Below are 22187 nucleotides of genomic sequence, written 5' to 3' on the forward strand. Positions count from 1 at the left end.
CAACAAAATCCAGGACTTTACCAAAACAATTTACTTACATTAGGCAGGACTTATCCTAAGAATAAAGGCTGGAGCAAAAACCTGTAATCCACTACACTGAAAGCTAAAGAAGACAAAACAAAATGCTGGTTTCTACAAATAACTACATAAAAGTCCTGACATGGCACCCATAAATAATAAAACAATCCCCATAGTGGTACAAGTATCCTTCTCTTTTGTTTTATTTGTTCGGGGTTGGGGTGTGGTTGATGTTTGTTGTGGTATTGTTGTTGTTGTTTTGAGACAGATACTTGTTATATAGCATGAACATGCTCACTGGAAACACAGACAGCACACATTTTATACACACACACACACACACACACACACACACACACACACACACACCCCTAACTTAGTCAACAACAACAAAAAAAAACAAACTCCAATCATTATTATATACAAATAATGAGCAACTAGGAATCAACATTTACAAAAACTAGAGAAAAAGTGAAATAGCTACCTGCAAACCCAGCAACACATGAAATCTCAATGCTAAAAACCACTCTGAAAGCAGAAATGGGCAGGATAACTCATGATCCTCGATTCTCAGAATAACGGACTAGCACATAATTCTTACCCAGCACCCAGTCTCCGTGAAGGTGAGTCAGGCCCTCCTTCTATAGGTAGTCCTTGCTGGGATGGTGGTGCTGCAGTAGCAAAGGTGTGTGTGTCCCACATGAGCTAGGTCTCAGTGGACACCAAAATAGGTCTAGCAACTTGTATCAGCCTTTTATCGCAAAAGAAAGGAAAGAATTGTGGCCCAAAAAATCACAATGCCAAACACTTTCCTGCCATCCCATAATAAAGGAAAGCACAGCGGAGATGAGAACCTAAAAGAAATAGCACACACATTCTCCCACATTTTATTTCAGAGATGTTCCCAGCTTAGGTCCAAAACTGTCGCGACCCCTCCGGTGGAGTCTGTGTGACCAACGTTGCCACAGAAGCAAGGCGATGACCCCTACTCATAGGGTCTGATGTTTCTGCCAGCGGTAACTGATTACAGCACTCATTGTTTTGGGAACCCCCTGACTGTTTTTCTAAATGTTCTCTTTCCGTCTTTGTTTTTATTTTCCTTGTGAAAAAACTTTTCAGACGTAATTGTGTTGCTATGCGACCCTTTACTTAAAACTACAGCCAAGGGTCATTCAGTCAAGTTTACCACTAAGTTCCCTTCCACTTGTTAATAAAAACATGGCTAAAAATTAATCATAGTTCATATTATGACTTACAAATAAAAATTTGAGTAAAACTTCAGATAGTGACAGATGAGGTAAAACAAACAAACAAAAAAACTGTCTTGACTCATAGATGTTTGACATAATTTTTTTAAAAATTGATCTTTGATTAAAAAAAAAACACATTCACCGATACCAATCTAATGACTTATAAATGACTGTTCAATATTGATGACAACATAATTACAAATTCATCCTGTATTTTTAAATTGTATAAAAAATAATGTAACCACGAGTGCAAACCCCCGTTTTAAAATATGTATATAAACCTGGCTTGCTTGTCTCCTAAATACACTCAGACTCAGACTCAGACTTCCTCTGAGTTGGTCTATTTGTGACTTCAAGAACTCCTGACCCCAAGGACCTAAACCTGACTGAGACGGTCAGCGACACAAAACAGTCTCCCTGGGAACGTAGGTAAGATCACGTGACAACCACAACTGCCTAAACTACAGGGACTATTTATTCAACACTCTTTGTTCAACACCTACAATAATTGGGAAGTAGGGGTAGACAGATGGCTCAGGAGTTAAGCACACTGGCTGATCTTCCAGGGGACCTGGGTTTGGGTCCCAGAACCCATGTGATGACTTACAACCATCCCTAACACCAGTTCCAGGGGCTCTGACGACTTCTTCAGACCTCCATGGGCACCAAGCATGTACATGGTGCACATAGATATGTGCAGACAAAAGTCTCTTACACAGAGAATTAAGTAATTATTTTTAAAAGAATTGGGAAGTAGGAAACTGTCTTATCATGAAGAAAGATAATAAACGAACATTCACACACACACACACACACAAACCGAAATGCCTTAGAAAGAGCGAGGAGGCTCTTTCTGATCTAGAAAGGAGCTGCGCTAGTACAGTGTGTGATCAAATCTCCTCAGTAAGTCTTAAAAACATATTCTCTGGCCAGACAAGCAGTAGAGAAAAAGGAGCACGAAGAAAAGAATCCAAAATAGGAGGCAAGGCATGACAAGAGTGAAATCCTACCGAATCCATCCAAACTGAACAGCATTACCGGATTCAAAGCACCAATAACATCCATGAAATTCAGACAGCAACGTGCGCCATCTAGTGGCTATCACTTTCATTACTACCTGTGAGTGTTAACATTGTGCGTTTTCCCCTAACACAGGATCCCTGTAGTTCAGCACAGCACCATCAGAGCTTAAAGAGTTCCTGCCACACAGAATGCTTCGTGCAAAGCTTTAAACGTGAGTTCTATGTCATCTAAACTGCATGTTCTGATGCTTCCCCCTCAGTGTTTACGGCTGGATTACTAAACATCACAGGAACATTTCAGGAGTATGGCCTTATTTCTGCTTTACTTTACACAAAGTGTTTGATCATCATTCATTCTTTAAGAACTCAGGGAACCTGAATTGGCTTAGGTACTCACACTGCCTCAGGGCACAAGGGTGCAAGGGTGCAAGTAGCCTGAAACAGTGACTTTGAGACAATAGTAATGCCAGAAGGTCTTGGCACAGCATGACAGACAGGGGGAGCAAGAAGGAAGACTTTATGGACAGTCTCCAGGCCTGAGAACCTACAGCCTGTTAGAGAGCATCCCGGCAAAGTTTACACGTGCCTTTATGGATGTGGGCCAAGAGTTCCGAAGGCAAAGTCACAAAGAGAACGAAACTGGACACCTCATCATTGAACAGCAGTTCCCACCAGCAAGCAGATGCTTGCCTGAGTTTACATTTTCTGATGCTTCTTTGGAAGCTGTGTAGTAGTGAATCCATGTTTGCAAGGCTATGTTGAACTTTTTCCAAGGACAGTTTTGATTATTATAGTTTACATATATAACCCACACTTTCAATCATTTTTTCTATCATAATGATTTGTAGAGTCAAAGCTCATTTTCCCTTTTGGGGGAAAAAAAACAGTGTGAAGATGATTGATTAGTTTAAGTAGCAAATGCTAACAATTAAATTGCTTTCAACCCAGAGAAAATATATGTGGATGGAGACAGAAAGATACAGAGTAAACTTAGCAACTTTTCTGGGGTTAAATGCACAATTTCTGTTAAGGCTTTAGAAACATTTAAACTATGCCAAAATCACCACTACTGTCTAGCTAGAAAGCAGTGCTTTCAACCTGCAAGCTGAACAAGCATTTGAATGCTTGTATCCCTTGGCACTCTGAAGGCAGGCGCAGAAGGGTTTCCTCAGAGTTTGGGAGCAACTTGGGCTAAATAATGAAAACAGTCAAGGGGTTGCATGGCGAGATTCTATCTCAAAGACCTTCAACATATAGATTCTATACAGTGCTTCAAGAGGGCTGCAGCCACCAATATTACATTCAAACTAGTAAGGAAATCTCAAATCGAAGAAACGAGAAAGGTAGCATTTCAGCATGTGGCCAGTCTAGTTATAGTAGAAACTAGGAACACATACCGCCTGCTTTGAAATAACAAGCTAGCAGTTTATTGTAATGGGTGTACGTGAAAGACAGAAAGAGAAAGGAAAGCAATCAAGCAGCCACTTAGCCTTAAAAACCCTCAGCAAAACGATGGCATGACGGTATTTCCCAGGCCAACCACAGCAATATCAACAGAACACCAACTGCAGATAAGCTGTCCTGAGATCGTCATGAGCTTTAGGTCCAAAGGGGAGAACTCCAAGAACCCCCAAAATGGACAAACCCACTGACTTGGTTCAAAATGAAGTCTTGGCTCAGGTCAAGCTGGGCTACAGCACTGCTGGCAGGGAGACAAACATTCACTGTCATCATCCCTGTGGACCTGTGAAACCTGTGTGACAGGGAGAGCCGCTTGCCTATTGAGATCCATGGTGCAAAGTCCCTCTCCTTCTAGCCTAACCTTCCAGGCGGTTCCAATTCACAGGAATGAACACACACACACACACACACACACACACACACACACACACACACACACACACACACACCTGCAGCTACCAGTTTTCTTTTATAACTCACGAGGTTTTTCCTGTTCCTGCTCTTCCCTCTGCTCCGAAAGAGACAGTCCTTGCCAGTTTGCCCCTCTCCTCTCTGCCTGGAGAGATAGTCATGATTGCTCTGAACTTTCCCAAAGCCCCCCCCCCCCCTCTCATCTATGATAAAAAATCTTCTTCCTACCCCATGGGGAGGTCGTCGGTCAGTTGGGTGACCTCCTTGTGCCCTCGCTTACAAGGACCTCATTTAATGATCATGTCAAAACACAGAAACGGCTCCTTTTGCCAAGGACGGGGCAGCCAACCAAAGCGTGTTTCTGCTCTTCACTCCAGGCATGCTTACAGCGCCCGGCCAGCCTCGTGCCCTCCACCACCTCAACTTCTTCAAAACCAAGAGGAAGAAAACTGAACCCCAAGCTGGGCTCTTCACAGAAACTCGCTTTTCACCACCCCCACCCTCCCCGCAAAAGCAGTGCCTCGGGGCTCTTCCTTTTCCCCCAGGCCCCGTTGCTACCCTAGTCTTCCGGCTTTCGTCTCGCCTCAGTTCCGAAGGGAAGATTCCGTCCCCTTTTACTCCAAAAGGGACAAATAGACACCTGCAAGTCGTTTTACACATTGCACACGCCGGCCTCTAGAACATCTTCCAAAGTCTCTCACCGGAAGCCGCTCAGAGTCCAAGCAGCCGAGATTTACCCACCCTGACAAATCGGTCGAGCTCCAATCCCACACACCCATTTCAGCCTGGATTTGCAACCAAGGCCACGCCTTAGGTGCTTCGCTCATCACCATGCACTCCGGGATTGGGGAAACCTCAGGCGATCCGTAGCCTTAACCCTGATGCTGGAGCCAATCACCGGCCAGAGGCAAGCACCGCCTCCACCACGCCCCCTCACCCACCACTGAATTCCCTGTTGCACCTTGCATCAGAAAAGTACCTTTTGCCCCGGACGCGCCCCTCTCACCACCTCGGGACCTCCGGACTGAAACCAGGAGCGCCTTCAAACCGGGAGAAGGAGGTGAGCGGGCGCGGAACTTGGTCTGTGGTGACACGGCCTGCGGCGTGCTGAGTCTGCGGAGCTCGGAGCCAAAGGAAGGTGGGGCGGGCTGGAGAAGCGCCCTTACTCTCGGTCGGACCTTGGGTTGACCGGGTTTTCTTTGGAAAAAGAAGGGCTCCGAGATACTAAAGCCTAGTCCTCTCCTGTCGCTTTTGCTCTTGATTGTGTAATCTGAGGTACTTAGAACGCGTCTGTTTGTTTTTCGAAGCAGTCTCTTGTTCTCTAAGTAGGTATATAGCAGAGGACGATCTTGAATTTGTTAATCCTCCTGTCCCCACGTCCCACTGCTAGGATTACAGATATGCACTACCCATCACCGCTACTGGTTGGAACCCAGAGCTTTATCCAGAGAGGCAGGCGCACCCTAATAATTGAGTTACCTCCCCAGCCCGGGTAAGCGAAAGTTCAAGGTTGAAAAGGAAAACTAAAGAAGCAGCAGGCGTGGTGGTGTAAGGCACGCCTTTTATATCCCAGCACTCGGGAGGCAAAGGCAAGGTGGATCGATGTGAGTTGGAAGCCAGCTGGATCTACAGAGTGAATCCAGGAGAGCCAGGGCTAAACAGAGAAACTCTGTCTCGAAAACAAAAAAACAAAAACAAAAACAAACAAACAAACAAAAAACAAAGCAATCTTACCAGTGGTGCGTGAAGGCCAAGCATTGCTGCAGATCCAAGCCTCCAGCCACCGTTTGGCACACCCGCCGTTCCACGTTACACCGGTGGCCACCTCACCACAACGTGGGTAGGTGACACAGGGGAAGCTACCGCACAACCGCAGCCTGTAAATCTTGTTTTTTGGGGGGCGTGTGTGTGTGTGTGTGTGTGTGTGTGTGTGTGTGTGTGTGTGTGTGTGTGTGTGTGTGTGTGTCTTTTGAGACAGGGTTGCTCTGTGTAGCCTTGGCTGTCCTAGACTCACTTTGTAAACCAGACTGACCTCGAACTCACAGCGATCCGCCTGCCTCTGCCTTCCGAGTTCTGGGATTAAAGGCATGCGCCACCACACCCGGACAAATCTATTAAATTTTGCCTGTGTGCTTGTCCCAATTCCTGTGTAATGCCCAAGTTGTGAAACCCCCAAAGACCACCAGAAATCAGGAAGATGCAAATTACACAGGGTCTCGTTTATTAGTCAAGCTCAGAGCCTGGATCACCAGCCCCCTTTTGAGGAGGGAAGATGGCAGACCCTTGTGCTAGGAGAACAGGGTTTTGTTTGCTTGTTTGTTTGTTTTTGTTTTTGTTTTGTTTAGGAAAAAACTGCAGAGTGGGGCTATTTCCAAGCCTTGCTGTTTCATGATAGGTCAGACGGGTACAGGAAAATTGTCCTTTAAGCTGATTGGCTGGGGGGCCAAGGCTAAGTGAGGGCAACAGGGCCAGAGCAGGGGATAATTTTTCGTTTGTTCTGGTCACTGACCTGTAACTCTGATTGGTTGGCCCTGGATGCAAGCTCCTAGGAATCGTTGCTAACTGTATGTTTGTGGCTCTCCCTGGAAACTAGGGGAGGGTGGGGGGCAGGTGCTCAGGCCCTGAACACAAAATGGTGTTGGTTTGGTCTCTACACCTGCTGCAGGCGGCCCATACAGCTTCTCTTGTGAGAAATTTATTATTATACGGATCCCACTTGCGCACAACATTACAGCCGTTTTTTCAGTGGTTCCTCTTACCGCCAATGCTGATACACTTTGGTTTTTCTTATCGTGCTTCCTGTCTTCAAAGGGCTTTGACCGCCTCTTTGTCCTTGTTCACCTCCATCTGTTGCGATTAGTGGACTTTATAAACATTCTAGAAGCACACTAACAGTGTGGCATGTGGTGAAAACAAGCAAGGACCTCCTCACTAGCACTAGCCCTTTGAGGGGTTGTCTCTGATGATCTTGAGCTGCAGCTAACCTGAAGACTCTGGACTATTTCAAGTTACTAACACTCTAACTATTCTTTGATGTATGTATCCCTCATGTGGGACAGGTTTGTAACTTGCTAGTTTGAACGGTTAAGTTCAGAGCACCAAACTTTCACCATTTTAAAACGGAGTTTTGAATGCTTTTCCAACCTTTGAGATTTGCATTTTTCCTTCAATAATTCACCAACCTTGAGTCTAGAGGTTGCCCACAGTCTCCTTCTGAATCAGTCCACTCTAGAGATGGTAAAATGACAGTTTGATTTTTCTGTTGATCATATGATCTGATTATAGGTGTTATATATCCTATTTACATTGGCTGGGTCACCCTGATTCGCACTTTTCTGGTTTTCTATGAGCACCTTTGCACTTAGAGAAGACCCAAAAGCTTACATTTTTTTCTTCTAGTTTCTTTTTTTTTTTTAACTCATAGCAATCCACCTGCCTCTGCCTCCCAAGTGCTGGCATTAAAGGCATGCACCACCACGCACAGCTTTTATTCCAGTTTCATGGCATCCGAATGTATCAGTTTATTTAGTTTATTAGTGAATATCAATAAACAGTGTTAATTGTGTTTATGTAAAAAGCAAAAGCCATCCAGGGGTCATGACATAGGCCTGTAATCCCATTTGGGCAGTTAAGGCCAGAGGATCAGGAGTTCAGTCATCTCAGCTACCACCTAGGCTACACGAGACCTTGTCTCAAAAATAAACAAACAGGAAAGCTAGCTTGCTTTTCTGTCTCGGAATCTGTAATTGAATACAGTGGGTTTGTCCCCTTGGCGGTTGAAAAGCCAATAAGCCAATTTGACAATAATAGGATGGAAAAAGTTCGATTCTTTCTAGCAAGTTGGAAACACACTATATTTAATTGTCAAAGCAGTGCTTCACAAATCAAAAAAACCAAGGGGGCTACATAAGCCAATACCAGCTACTCCCGAGGGCAAGGGTGTCATCAAGGTTAGCCTGAGGCTACCTAAGGAGTTGGAGACAATTTAGTTTGACTGCCCTTCAAATTAAGAACTGGGAGCTGTGCGTGGTGGTGCACACCTGTAATCCCAGCACTCAGGGAAGCAGAGGTAGGCGGAGCTCTGTGAGTTCGAGGCCAGCCTAGTCTACAGAGCGAGGCCAAGACAGCTAAGGCTACACAGAGAAATCCTGTCTCGAAAAACAACCAGAAAAGAAAGAACTGGGAATGTTGATACGAATGCTAGAGAGCTTTGCTTAGCCTACGCATGGCCCTAGGTTTGAAGGAACCAGGGATCACACAAACTGGGATTGGATAGGCGAAGCCTCAGCATTTGCATATGCAAGTCTTGTCCTCACGTGTGCAAATCCATCCTCCAGTCCTAATGTGTGCCCTCAAGCACAGTGAGCTGTAGTCCCACCCTTCCTAGTCTGAGATTTCCTGGATGGTTAGGTACTACTTTGTAATGCATTCAGGGGGAATAGTCTCAGTGAGCTCAGTTTGCTGGGAAATCTTTCCAAGTCTAAGTAGAACAGCCATGAAGTTTTATTGCCTAGACCTCCCTATGTTTTCCTGAGACTAAATGATTTCCCTACAGGTACAGACTCAGTTCCCAATGCATTCTTCTTATGTCACTGGGGACTATTGAAGTAGTTGTCTGGGAAAGGCCCATCTTCAAATTTTACCTAAGACTCATAGCCTCTCGTTGTTTGTCAAGGACCTACTAGCATCTACCAATTGCCAAACAACCTGTTTGAAGAAGCCAGGTGTAGTGACACATGTCTGCAGTTCCATCACTTTGGAAATCAAAACAGGAGGCTCAGGAGTTCAAGGCTAGCCTCTGCTACATAGGAAGTTGAAGGCCAAGCTGGACCACATTAGACCCTGCCTCAAAACTTTAGACACTGAGAGGATGAGTATTCTGATTCTTCAGCTTCACTCTTTGGAGTAGCTAGGATTGCAGGATTGCAGACAACGCCCTCGGGGGCCCAGATTATAAAGTGTCTTCTTAAGCAGGCCATGGTGGGGCACGCCTTTAATCCTAGCACTCTTGGGAGGCAGAGGCAGGTGGATTTCTGTGAGTTCAAGGCCAGCTTGGTCTCCAAAGAGCCTAGGACAGCCAGAGAAACCCTGGCTCAAAAAACCAAAATAGTGGTGGTAGTAGTAATAGTCGTAGTAGTAGTAATAGTCGTAGTAGTAGTAATAAATTGTGTTTTTACTACTAGTGACTGTTACCCACATGACCGCATGATTCCAAAATTTGACTGGTTCCTAAAATGATCTATTCTGGATATTAAAACTTATTCTTATTTACTTAAATGTCTTGTTTATGATGGATCAAAGACTGTATTTTGTTGTTGTTGTTGCTGCTGCTGTTGTTGTTGTTGTTGTTGAGACAGGGTCTCACTATGCAGACCAGGCGGGGCTTGAATTCACAGAGATCTACCTGTCTCCACCTCCAGAGTGCTGGATTAAAGGAGTACATACTTGGCCTAAAAGCCTTATAATTTAATTTAGAATATCTTCACAAATCTCCAGTTTACAGTATTAAGTGTTGTCAACATCAAAACATCAATGGATTTGAGGAAATTTCTCAAAAGAGTACCAATATTTATTTGAGAATTGCAGAGCACCAGGGAGACAACAGAATGCATAGGAAACTCTGAGTATTAAACCATGGGCATACTCAAAGAGGGAGTTCAAGGAGAAGTGGCTTTAGGGTGTTTCTTTTGTTTTAGGGTGCGATGTTTAACACGGAACTTCATCTGTGCTAGACAAGCCCTTTATCATTGAGCTGCATCCCAGTCACTCGGTATCTTGAGACAGTCTTGCTATGTAGCCCAGGCTAGCCAAAACATATTATCCTCCTATGTTACTCTTACAAGTGCTAGGATTACAATCATATGACACTATGCTAAGCACACAAGGGGAAGCTCAATCCCAACCACACCCCCATCCCCCCACCCTCAATTCCCCCTCACCCCTCTGAAGGACTAAGCACTTTGAAACATTTATTCTTGGCCCTGTGATTTATAACCAGTTGCCTTGTTCCTAGGTTGAACACACAGTCCCTTGTTTATAAAGTTGTAGTAGTCCTCTGTACCAGCCTGTGGTGTTGACAGCCTTTTGCGCTACATGTTAACAACTGTAGCTTTATAACCTCCCCCTTAAGATACAGATAGTTGGTTTTGTTCTGGTTGACACAAGTGACTCCATTTTGATTCTAATCTCTTGCATATTTCCTTTACAGTGTATTTTTCAAATTTATTTCTTTCAATACATCTCCAGCACAGTTTTCCTTCCTTCCACTCCTCCCAGTCACTACAACACACTCGGCCCTGTCCTCCCCCTACCTCCTCTCTCCCCACAGATCCACTCCTCCTCCTCCTTTTCCTCCCAGAAAAGAGCAGGCCTCCCAGGGATATCTACTAAACACAGCACAAGATGCAGTCATACTAGGCACAAACCCTCACATCACGGTTGGATGATGCAACCCAGTAGAAGGAAAGGGTCCAAAGAGCAGAGTCCCACAAAAACACCAGGCTAATGCTAGGCTTGATTAAAAAACAAAAACAAAAAAACACCAGGCTAATAGTATACACGCAGACACGCAGAGGACCTAGTGTGGACCCAGGCAGGCTCCATGGTTGCAGCTTCAGGCTCTGTGAGCCCTACTTAGTTGGTGTTGTGGGCTCTGCTCTTCTGGTGTCCTCTACCCCTCTGGCTCCTACAATTCCTCCCTCCTCTCTTCCCGAGATCCTAGAGGAGGGACCCACTGGAGAACTCCAACTTGGATATGGGTCTCTATTTTCATAAGATAAAGAAGAGTATTAGGGTGATTCCAGAAATGAATACTATAGAGTAGAAAGAGAATCCCAAAGGAAGGGAGGTGGGAAGGAAGCTAGTTCAGTTGTCAAAAAAAACGTGCTCCAGGCTGGCAAGATGGCTCAGTGGGTACATAGGCTTGCTGCCGAGCTCCACAGCCTGAGTTGGATCTCTAGAACTCACAGAGTCAAAGGAGAGAATGGAATCCTCACAAGTTGTCCTGTGAGTCCCTCACTCAGCGCAGATACATACAAAGATTCATACCACAACAAGTAAATGCAAATTTAAAATTTCTAGTGTGTACATATTTATCTAAGCATGTGATTTCTCTGCTGCGTTCAGGTGTCTGGTAATAACTAACGCACATTGACTCTGCTCTCAATGGTTCTTTTCTCTAGCATGTTTTTGGCCCGGAGGAGACTCTACTCCCTTGGCTGCAGAGCAAACCCTGTAAAGACAGTTTATTCTCCGAAAGCCCTCAGACTCTCCACTTCTGCAGTAGGTATTGCCTGTCACAGACAGACAACATTATTGTTCGTATTTTCTCTTGTTTGGTTTAAAGAATAGAAACAGATGCAATTTCCCTGGGACTTTTAGTAGGCGTTTTAGTGCAATGAAATTCTGTGACGTGGGCTCAAGGAGTCTCATCGCTGACTAGACAATTGGTTCTTTGAGCTCCTGCTTGCTTGTCTGCGGCTCACTGGGCTGACCATTCTTATTCCATGTTCACACAGATAGTCAACTCGAACGTGAGTTTCTGTATGTTACAAATGAAAAAACGGGAATGGGACAGGCTTGTTCACTTGCTGAAGTCCCTGTCCTATTGCTGTGACTAAAAGTACAAATGGGCAGGTTGATGACCTCCAGTTCATCTAAGGTCATGGTTCTCAACCTGCAGATGGTGACCCCTTTGGGGTTGAATGACCCTTTCACAGGGACCACATATCAGACACCCCGCATGTCAGGTTTATTAACATTATGGTTCATAACAGTAGCAAAGATACAGTTGTGAAGTAGCAAAGTAAATAATTTTATGGTTGGGGTCACCACAACATGAAAAACTATATTGTAGGGGTCACAGCAATAGGAAGGTTGAGAACTGCTGATCTAACTGTAACTGATTAGGAAGCAGAGGAAATGGCATGGAAAAGCAATCAAATTCAGACTGCAAGTCATATGCCACAGGATGGAGAACAGAGCCAGCTTCTGCTGTCAGTGCTTGGCATGGGAAGTGGGTGGGAGGCAGCCTTGAGGGATTACTCTGGGATGACTCGTTGTGGAGGGTCCCTCCAAGCTCTACTGCCAGCAGAGAAATGAACCAAGAGAGGCAACCAGCCTCAGGCTGGTTCAAACTTGAGGAGTGTGACAGTTGTCACAACAAACCCCTTGCAAGGTACATGTCTTTTGCAAAGTACCTGTGACCTCTTCCACAAGGATGAGTTCTATTGACTAAGAAAACAATGCTCAGAATAAGGGAGATTTGGAAGAGGGCTGGCTCCCGAATAGCAAAAGATCACCAGGTTATTAAACGGCATCCACGAGAGCCTCCAGGCGACCAGGTGTCGGTTTCATCCATTAAAGAAAAAAAAGCCTGAGTGTTTAACAGTTGTAGTTTCTCTAGTGCTTCCTGTAAGCATGTGGATCTCCAGCCCTTTATAGTGTACCAGGACCTTTGAATCGCAACAAGTAGACTTCCTTCATTTAGGTGTTTGACTCAGTCTTAGTTTGAAGGCCTTAATTACTGTGTGTGGTTTGTTTGTTTTTATTCTAGAATTGGGCAACGCTTTATTTCACAGAGTAAGTGTTCCAGGTGGGCCTAGGAAATGGAGCTGGCCTCCCAGCTGATAGAAAGAAAGACAGGAAAATAAGTAAATAAGTGGTACATAAGCTAAGCAGCGGGCTGCTTCCATTTCTCCTTGTGAGTAGATTAAGACAGAAGCAAGCTCGTGACCATGCCATTTGGTACAGTCGCTTAGAAAAGTTGACTATTAAGCTCTCCTCCTGGTTGTCTGTCTGTGTGGTCACTTAGGCAGCTTAGACTGTGGTGGGGAGAATCCACTTTGAAGCTTCAACCTGGTCTGTTACAGAGCTTGTGCAGAACAAAACTGCCCACCTGTCATGCGTGTAACCACACAAAAACTAAAGAGAAAGGTGAGTGTGGAGTAGCTGTAAGTTGATGCCAAAGAAGTATTATTATGGGAAAGATGCTGCAGTTGTTTCTCAAAGATACACAGCAAATAAGCAGGAGAATAATGAGATAAGGCCCACGATTACTTTGAAATAACTCAGTGGTTAACGATAGAAAAGGAGGAGAGGGAGAGAGAGAGAGGGAGGGAGGAAGAAAGGGAGAGAGACAGAGACAGAGAGACAAATCTTAAAGTTGTCATGCAGATAAAACATTTCGCCCTCTCTGGAGAATCACTTGAGTCCCTGCAGATCGTTGAGTCCAATTCTGGATTGGAAAGAGACCAGGGAGAAGGTAGAGGGAGGGGTTAAGAAAATGAGCGATTGTGTGGACGGCCCCTGAATATAGATCCAAGCTGCTCTGAATGACCTGTTCCTTCAGGAGAGCCGTCATGTGAACTTTTACAGTGATGAGTCAATATATTTATGTAATACATTGATGGTTGTCAGGCAGGCTGCATTAAGATGGGGAAACAAACGTGGCCATTTTCATTGTCCATGGAGCTCAGATGCTGTCTTGATAGTTTCAGGGTTGGTAGAGACTGGGGGGAGGGGGGTCACTCAGGTGAGGGATGTAGTCTAGGAGAATTGTCCGATAGTCATGTGTTAGGTGAGACACAAGAGTTACTGTCACTAGGGTTACAAGTGTGTTTCACCATGCCCGGCAGTGTCACAAGTGTGTGTTACCACACACCACACCAGGCAGTGTCACAAGTGTGTGTCTGCACACCATGCCAGGCAGTGTTACAAGTGTGTGTCACTGCACACCATGCCAGGCAGTGTTACAAGTGTGTGCCACTACACACCACACCAGGCAGTGTCACGAGTGTGTGTCACCGTACACCATGCCAGGCTGTGTTATACGTGTGTGTCACTGCACACCATTCCACACAGTGTTATAGGTGTGTGTCACCGCACACCATGCCAGGCTGTGCTATAAGTGTGTGTCACTGCATACCATGCCAGGTTGTGTTACAAGTGTGTGTCATTGCACACCATGCCAGGCTGTGCTATAAGTATGTGTCACTGCACACCATGCCAGGTTGTGTTTGTTACAAGTGTGTGTCATTGCACACCATGCCAGGCTGTATTCCCGACATGCTCCCCACTTTGTTTTTGATCCTGGAGGTTAGCCCTAGTCCCACATGCATGCTGGCAAAGCCCTCAACTACTTAGCTGTGTCCCTAGCTGCATGAATTCAAAGAAGCCAATAAGCACAAATTTATTTGAAGTAAAGGAACTGATGCAAGGAAAAGCAAATTGTTTTTTCCAAAAATTCCAGCAACTGACTTTGATACTGGTTCCATTTAAGAAGGCCCGATGTGCTGGAAATGGTGGCACGTGCCTTTAATCCCAGCACTTGGGAGGCAGAGGCAGGTGTATCGCTATGAGTTTGAGGACAGCTTGATCTAAAAAATGAGTCCAGCATCCTACTGGGACTCTAGATGAGAGAATTATGGGAGAATGGCAAAGTAGAAGGATCCAGAGGGTCCTAGAAACCTACAAGCAGAACATTATGATAGGCAGATTTGGGCCCAGGGGTCCCACTCAAACTAAGGCACCAGCCAAGGACAATACAGGTGGTAAACTTTAAAGCCCTACCCAGATCTAGCCAATGGACAGAACACTCTCCACAGTAGAGTGGAGAGTGGGATATTACTTTCTCACATACTCTGGTGCCCCATATTTGACCATGTCCCCTGGAGGGGGAGACCTGGTGGCACTCAGAGGAAGGACAGCAGGTTACCAAGAAGAGACTTGATACCCTATGAGCATATAGAGGGGGAGGTAATCCCCCTCAGGAACAGTCATAGGGGAGGGGAATAAGGGGAAAATGGGAGGGAGGGAAGAATGGGAGGATACAAGGGATGGGATAACCATTGAGATGTAACAAGAATAAATTAATAAAAAAGTTTTTAAAAATTAAAAATAAAAATAAATGAGCCCAGGACAGCCATGGCTACACAGAGAAACCCCATCTCAAAAAAGAAAGAAAGAAAGAAAGAAAGAAAGAAAGAAAGAAAGAAAGAAAGAGAAAGAAAAGAAGGCCCAACATGAACCAGCATGGTGGTGCATGCCTTTAATCTCAGCACTCGGGAGGGTGAGGCAGATAGATCACTGTGAGTTCAAGGACAGCCTGGTCTACAGTACAGAGTGAATTTAGGACAGCCAAGGTTACACAGAGAAACCCTGTCTTGAAGAAGAAGAAGAAGAAGGAGGAGGAGGAAGAGGAGGAGGAGGAGGAGGAGGAGGAGGAGGAGGAGGAGGAGAACCATCGTATTTCACACTCCCGGCCCCTAGGATCAGTCCTGTGTGGCTGTGCTGAGGCCAGTGCCTGGCTTCCTGTTATGTAAGGTTTTCCTCCAGCACACACCCATCTCCCAGAGAGTGTGAGCATATCACATTCAAAAACAATTATCTTCATCTGTTGGCTGTTTGGCTTTGCTTGGTTTGGTTTTTCAGACATGGTTTCTTGCAGCCCAGGCTGACCTAGAACTTGCCAGGTGGCTGAGGCTGGCTCTGAACTGATCCCCTGCGTCCACTTCTTGCGTTGTTAGGTTAGAGGTGTGCATCACTGTGCCTGCTGTCTGCTTATTTATTGTCAGAGACAGGGTGACACTATGTAGCCCAGGCTGGTCTGAAACTTGATATGTAGACCATGCCGACCTCAAATTTATGTTGATCCTTTCTCTTCAGCCTGCAACACTGTAGGATTACAAGAATGAGCCACCAAACTCAGTTTAGAAATAATTCTGTTAAAAAAAAAAAAAGAAATAATTCTGTATAAAATAGAGCGGTTAAATCTCAGCTGCTTAGAAGTTTCATTTGAATACCCACAGCTTTGCATCTGTTGTAATTGCTTCATTCTTAAATCTTAACTAAACTAACTCAAGAGGTTGCCGGAATTTTACATTGATATTTTTTCCCATCGTTGCTGCAGCGGTCTGTGTTTGAGCTGCCATCTAGTGGCAAAAGAACGTAATATGTAGCTAATGCTTTGAAAAATTTCAAATCTATGAGGTAATTTTGTTAACTTTTCCTTGAGGAACATTTTTTTGTACACAGAGAGAAAGGGGGGGGGGCGCGATTTCTGAACACCCTTTTCAAGTCAGCTCTGTCTAGATACAACAAAGTACAGCTTTAAGATGACAGCTCGGTGATCGTTTGCTGGAGGATTGTACCATGAGACCCAGGCCGCAAGCAACCACACAGCGTCTCTATCACCCCTGAAACAATCTTCATGTCCGTCTGTAGCTCACACCATATTCTGTGGTGCCGCAAAGTGAATCAGGGCCTTGTGCACGGTCAGCAAATGTTCCCCCACTGAGATGTAACCCCAGTCCTTTCATTAACACACCCGTCACGTCACTAAGGATCAGTTCACGTTTGGTATTTTGTTTGTTTGCTTGTTTGTTTGTTTGTTTTTTCGAGACAGGATTTCTCTATGTAGCCTGGACTCACTTTGTAGACCAGGCTGGCCTCCAACTCACAGTGATCCACCTGCCTCTGCCTCCCTAATTGCCACTTTTTGTATTTTATATAAGTAGGAATATGTCACACAGCCCTTGCTTGTGTTTTTGTTTTCCATACATACAATGATTTTAAGTGTAGTTCATCAGTGGCTCCTTCTCCTCACTGTTGAGGACTAGCTCAGTATGGGATGCGCCATTGTCTACTTGTCTTTTTCAACCCTTTGATATGCCTGAGGTTGTTTCAGGTTTGGTTTTCTCTGCATAAGCTTGTGAAGTGTTCCCTGTACATTGATTTATTAGACATTGGTTTTTTTTCCCTCTCTTGTAAACACCTCACAGTGAGAAGTTCAGTTTATTTTAAATTATATTTAAGCTGTGTTTAATTTTTTTAGATCACTGCCAAACCACTTCCCAAACTGTCTGGACCCCTTTACATTTCTGTTACAGAAAGTACTAATGATGTTTAGTATTAGAAGCCTATATATATTGCAGCGGTTTCAGTTAGCCCACTATCAAACAGTAAGACACAGACACCAGATAGATTTTAGAATAAGCCTTATTTTACCTGGGGCTGGGCAGATTTTTCCACCGAAGCTATCTAGTTATCTCCCAGCCCCCAACCCATGCCATGTGCTCTAATAATTTCTATCTGGGCCCCGTCTTATCCATAATCCCAAATACTTGCTTATGTCTCTCCTCTGGGCTGCCTCCTCTATCGATGCGGATCTGGCCATGTGCTTCTCTCCACGCTAACCTGTGGTGGCTCTGCTTCCTTCTTTCCTGCAGTGCCTTCTTTCCTGCAGTCTCCTTCTACCCAAGATCCTTCTCTTTTTCAAGACCACAAACCTTAGCTCCGCCTCTCACTTCTGCCCTGCCCAGGTGTAGGCCTTTTATTCAGCCACTCAGGGAGGCAAGGTAACAAGGTCATTTGGGGCTATCTGCTTATAAAAAAAAAACAAAGCGCATGAGAGAGCAACATAGTTAGCCATCGAATGCAGAGGACCAGACCATGCTGTTACATACTCCCACCAGGCTCAAACAGTATCCCAGTTGCCAGCATCCTCGGCAACAACATTTGGTGTCTACAAACACCTTAATGGACTCATTATGATGTCTCATGATTTTAATTTCCGTTTCCCTGATGATTTGTCAGGCTTAATGTGCTTTAGAGACAGTTTTGGGTGCCTCAATTTTCCGTCTCTTTATGATAATGAATCTGGAGGGTGGGACTGAAAGTAGTAAAATCAGAGAAGCAACAAAACCCTGTGGGGTTCAAGGTCCCGCCTGTTACCTGGGAGCTGGAGAGCCTCTCTGCGCTTCCAACAGTGCCATGAGCCCTCATATCATTTAACTCCAAAAGACATGCAGACTTAGTCCGTGTCTCAGAATAATAAGAGATCCGATAGCCTTAGGCTGTCACCGGCATCTGATGTGCCAGGGCAAGCCTCCGTCCAACCTTGATAATGTGCCAGGGCGGTCCTCAGAGTCCCAGATTTTACAGAAGCCTGAGTGACATCTCTGTGCTACACAAAAGAAACCACAGCATAGTTTGGGGACCGGTGTAGAGTTTCAGTGTAGGGTTTCCGGTGTGTTTTAAGCTTTGAAGAGGTAGTATTAAAGCTAAGGAGTGAAGGAGTCTCCCAAGCGCCATCACGGTGGGCATCAACATCAAAATATATAAAAACAAGTAAAATAAAAATACAACAAAGTGTGCACTGGAACATTTTATACAGCTTTCCCATTTCTATTTGGCCTTTCTTGCTCTCTAGTAGTTTTTGGATGTCACCCTGGCTCTTCTGGTTAAATACTTAATGACTTCTACTGTACAGATTCGACAGCCTTGATTTCCTCACCATCAGCCCCTCATTTAGGAGGCATTTCTGTCCCTCTCTCAACCCACCTGCATGCGTTAAATCTTGTGCATTAAGTCCTTATAATGTATACAGTTTGGAACTTCCGGTTACAATTCCTTTCATTTTAGGAACGCACCTTGTTCAAGCTTTTCCGTATCTTTGCTAAGCTCGCCACCTTGTGGGGAAGCTCGAGAGAGGCACCCTTCCCTTCAAGCCGAGGAAAGATTAGGTAGCTCGCGATGTCTGCGAAACGCAGCAGCTCTTCAATATGCCACGCCTGAAATCTAACTGATGAAAAAGATGCACTTCACATTGCTTCGCTGCATCCGAAAATCATACCAGACCTATAGACGTCCTCTTCTGTGCCTAGAAGACCGTTGTAACTTCCTGGGCTTGGGTCTGCCTCAGAGAAGTAGATTTTACCCATCATTTGCCTCTGTGCCTGAGTCTGGTGTGCCCACAGTGTAGAGTATCTTACGGCCTTTGTCCCTGTAAAGACTCACTCTTCACCTCAAAGGGGATAGAGATTGCTTAATCTGGAGCCAAATAGGAATGATCTTGGCTCAGGAGCACAGATTCAGGGGGCCCCAAATTCCATGTTCCAGGGTGCTAATAGCTGATGAAGCTTTGGTAATGAAGAAAGATAAATCAAGCCACATTTAAAATATGTTGGTGAGGTGGGGAGGTTAGAGCAAGGGGTGTGTGTTTGGGGGGTGACCCTCTCTTCAATGGGCCTCAGATATTATCTATGACACTCAGCCTTTTGATTGACAACACTAGTGATCTATTAAGTGAATATAGTTCAAAGGTTTTGGTTTTTTTTTTTTTTAATCTGTTAGCCACAAATATGTCAAGGCAGACACCGAGTCTCTTACAGGGGCTGAAAATAACCTGAGACAAATGGTAATTGGGCTCTGACTTGTAACATTCCAACCTCTCCATGGTCATTGTAGTTCTAATCAGTTAACCAACTTCTCTGCAGGTTCAGTGGCTTCTTACCTGGGACTTTCTTGCTTTCCACTAGTCAATTGATTTCCCAAGTCACTTTATCAAAGCAAACACTTAAAAAAAACTGGAGGCTTGGTTTTGTTTTGTTTTGTTTTGTTCGCTGCCTTTGGAGACCTAAGGCTGAGACCACTGTAAATAGAGACACTTCATAGTACAGAGCGAAGGAAACGTCTTCCCTGGCTTTCAGTCATTTCCTGGGGCTTGTGCATTCCTATATCCCTGTCGCCTCTGCAATGCCCTCCACGCGATGTTCTCCCAATGTGCGCAGAACCAGTGGGTCAGATGTGAGCCCACCCTACAGATGTGAGCCCACCCTACAGATGTGAGCCCACCCTACTGGCCTCATCTGAACTATTGCTTATGCAATGAGCCTATCTCTTTTTTTCTTTTTCTTTTTTGAAGACAAAGCATCTTGAAAGAAAATGAAAGCATCTTTATTGTAATTTTTTATGTGTGAGTGCTTTGTCCGAATGTATGTCTGTGCATGGCTACTGCCCAGAAGAGGGTGTCAGATCTCCTGGGACGGTTTTGATCCTCCATATGGTGCTGGGAATCAAACCCACATCCTCTAGAAGCACAGCCAGTGTTCTTAGCTGCTGAGTCACGTCTCCAGTCCCCAATGACCTCATTTCTATAGCCTCAGCCTATGTAATTAAGGGGCACCTATCACAGCTATCTGTCTGATTTCGACTTTATTTAGTTTTTTTTTTCCATAAGTGCTCATTGCTCCCCTTGTTAGTCACTTACATAATCCGGCTCCATGGCCCAGTCTTGAAATCACCTTGACCAAAATGTATAAATAGACACAATATGTTTATGTCCAAGCAGGCTTCTAAGGTCTTTGTCTTAAAGTGGGTAGTGTTCTTGGCCGAGGCTGGCCTGTGTCTCTGGATGACAGTGACATCGAGCAGAGCAGCCACTGAGTTTTGGTGCTTTTGTGGTATAGTTTTATGCTATAGTTATTGTATTGGGACTGGGAAGATTTTGGTTCAGGCACTTGTACAAGGGTAAGGACATGCACTCCAGCCCCCAAACCCACACCAAGCTGAACAAGACAGCATGCATGCATCCCAGCCCTCCTGAGGAGGATGGGAGGCTGGGATAACAGAATCCCCCAGAAACTCAGGCGCTAGTGAGGGATTCACAAGGGCAAACAAGAGGCTCTGTCTCAGCTAATGCAAGGACCAACACCCAGTTATCCTCTGACCTTCACACTCAAATGCACACCCAAATGCGCGCGCGCGCGCACGCGCACACACACATACACACAGAGGGAGAGAGGAGGAGGAGAAGAGAGAGAGAGAGAGAGAGAGAGAGAGAGAAAGAGAGAGAGTTGGGGTCCTTTATTACCAAAGCATAAATTAACTTAAGCTGATTGACATAAGTGCCTAACTTAACATCAATGACACTATAATGTGAATGAATTTTTTTCACTCAGCGTGTATTTGTTGAAAATGCACCATGTCCCAGGCATAGAGCTGTATCGTGGTCTCTGATGATATCATCTTGGCTGACAGGTACCTAAGCACACAAACATCAGGTGTGCTGTGAAGGTAGTTTTTAGATGAAATTAAAATGCAGTTGGCGGGCTTTGAGGAAAGCTAAGTAGCAGCTTGCTTTCAGGCTCTGTTTCCTAGCCTGTTGTACTGGGTCCAGAGAGGGGAAGCCAGAGGCAGGCAGAGCTAGGGGTGAGTGAAAGAGACCTCGGGTAGCTGTGAGCATGGTGAGAAACAGACTTCTCAGGAGACAGCTTCAGTGAGACAGCTCACTTAGTTGGGGGAGAACAAAGGCTACTGAAACCTTTGAGGGGTGTGCAGGAGCTTTCAGGGTGAGTACATCATTGGCTAGAGCCAGGGTGCTGGGGATACCTCATTGGCCTGGGGAGGAATTCCAGGTGCTACTGGACATGACCTTATAATGGGAAAGGAAGTTTAACCTAGCTACCTGGCTATGTGACCCCCTGGGGGCCAAAGGTAGGGGAGCAGGACTGTGTACACCGGAACATGCAGGCCTAGGGCAGTGGGGGGAGGGGTACTACTGCTGACTTAGGACTGTTACTCCAGCCCGCACCCCACAGCTCCCTGGCCCTACAGCAGCCTTAAAAATGGATGAGTCAGTATTCCATTAATGTCTTTTGAGGACAAACAAAACAAAACAAAACTGAACACCCCACCTAGGAAGTGAGAATCTCAACCTCAGCTTCAAGCTGTAATCTTGAGCAGGTTTTCTCCTGTTATCTGCTCTGCATATTGCAGATTTACCAGCCCCACAGCAGTATGACCAAACCCTTGAGATAAATCTCTCACACTGCCTGTGAGAGAAACTTCACTGACACAGTAGTGCACAAGAGATATTTTTATAATCTAAAGGCATACAAGTGAATGAAAGAAATACTAGAAAGGACTGTGTTTTAACAGGAGCCCATTGAAGTTCTTGATCTTGATGTAGGAAGAGCAGGAAGCAAAGTCTAACATGAGTAACAAAGGTGGCGGGTGGACTAGGAGCTAGCCAAGTGCAGGGACAGAGCTTGTGGGGTCCAGGGTCTGAGTTGAGTGCAGAGCATGCATTCTCACCCCTGAGAAAAAGGAAACGGAGGCTTGCAGGCCAAAGAAATGCTTGCTGCTGTATTTGTGAATATTCAAAAAGCAGTGCTGCCTGGCATACCCCTGTTTCTCAACGTAGAAGAACATGGAGTTACAGGTCACGGGAGAGCCCAACTTCTCC

The 22187-nt window shown here is 45.2% G+C and overlaps 1 protein-coding gene across 3 annotated transcripts in view; it reads left to right on the forward strand.

The window, feature by feature from the left end:
- The first annotated feature begins 5069 nt into the window (after positions 1-5069).
- KYAT3 (kynurenine aminotransferase 3) overlaps positions 5070-22187 on the forward strand; it is a 46932-nt gene continuing 29814 nt past the window's right edge. The window contains exons 1-2 of one of the 3 annotated variants that reach the window (XM_084756105.1): positions 5070-5222; positions 11344-11443. In XM_084756105.1, the coding sequence (XP_084612231.1) occupies positions 11345-11443 (99 nt within the window). In that variant the 5' untranslated portion in view covers positions 5070-5222; position 11344. Of the gene's footprint in view, positions 5223-11343; positions 11448-22187 lie in introns of those variants that run through there. The other 2 variants (XM_084756106.1, XM_084756107.1) reach the window with 2 other exon arrangements.

The sequence above is a fragment of the Acomys minous genome, assembly GCF_964271855.1.
Source record: "Acomys minous genome assembly, chromosome: 14".
NCBI lineage: Eukaryota > Metazoa > Chordata > Mammalia > Rodentia > Muridae > Acomys > Acomys minous.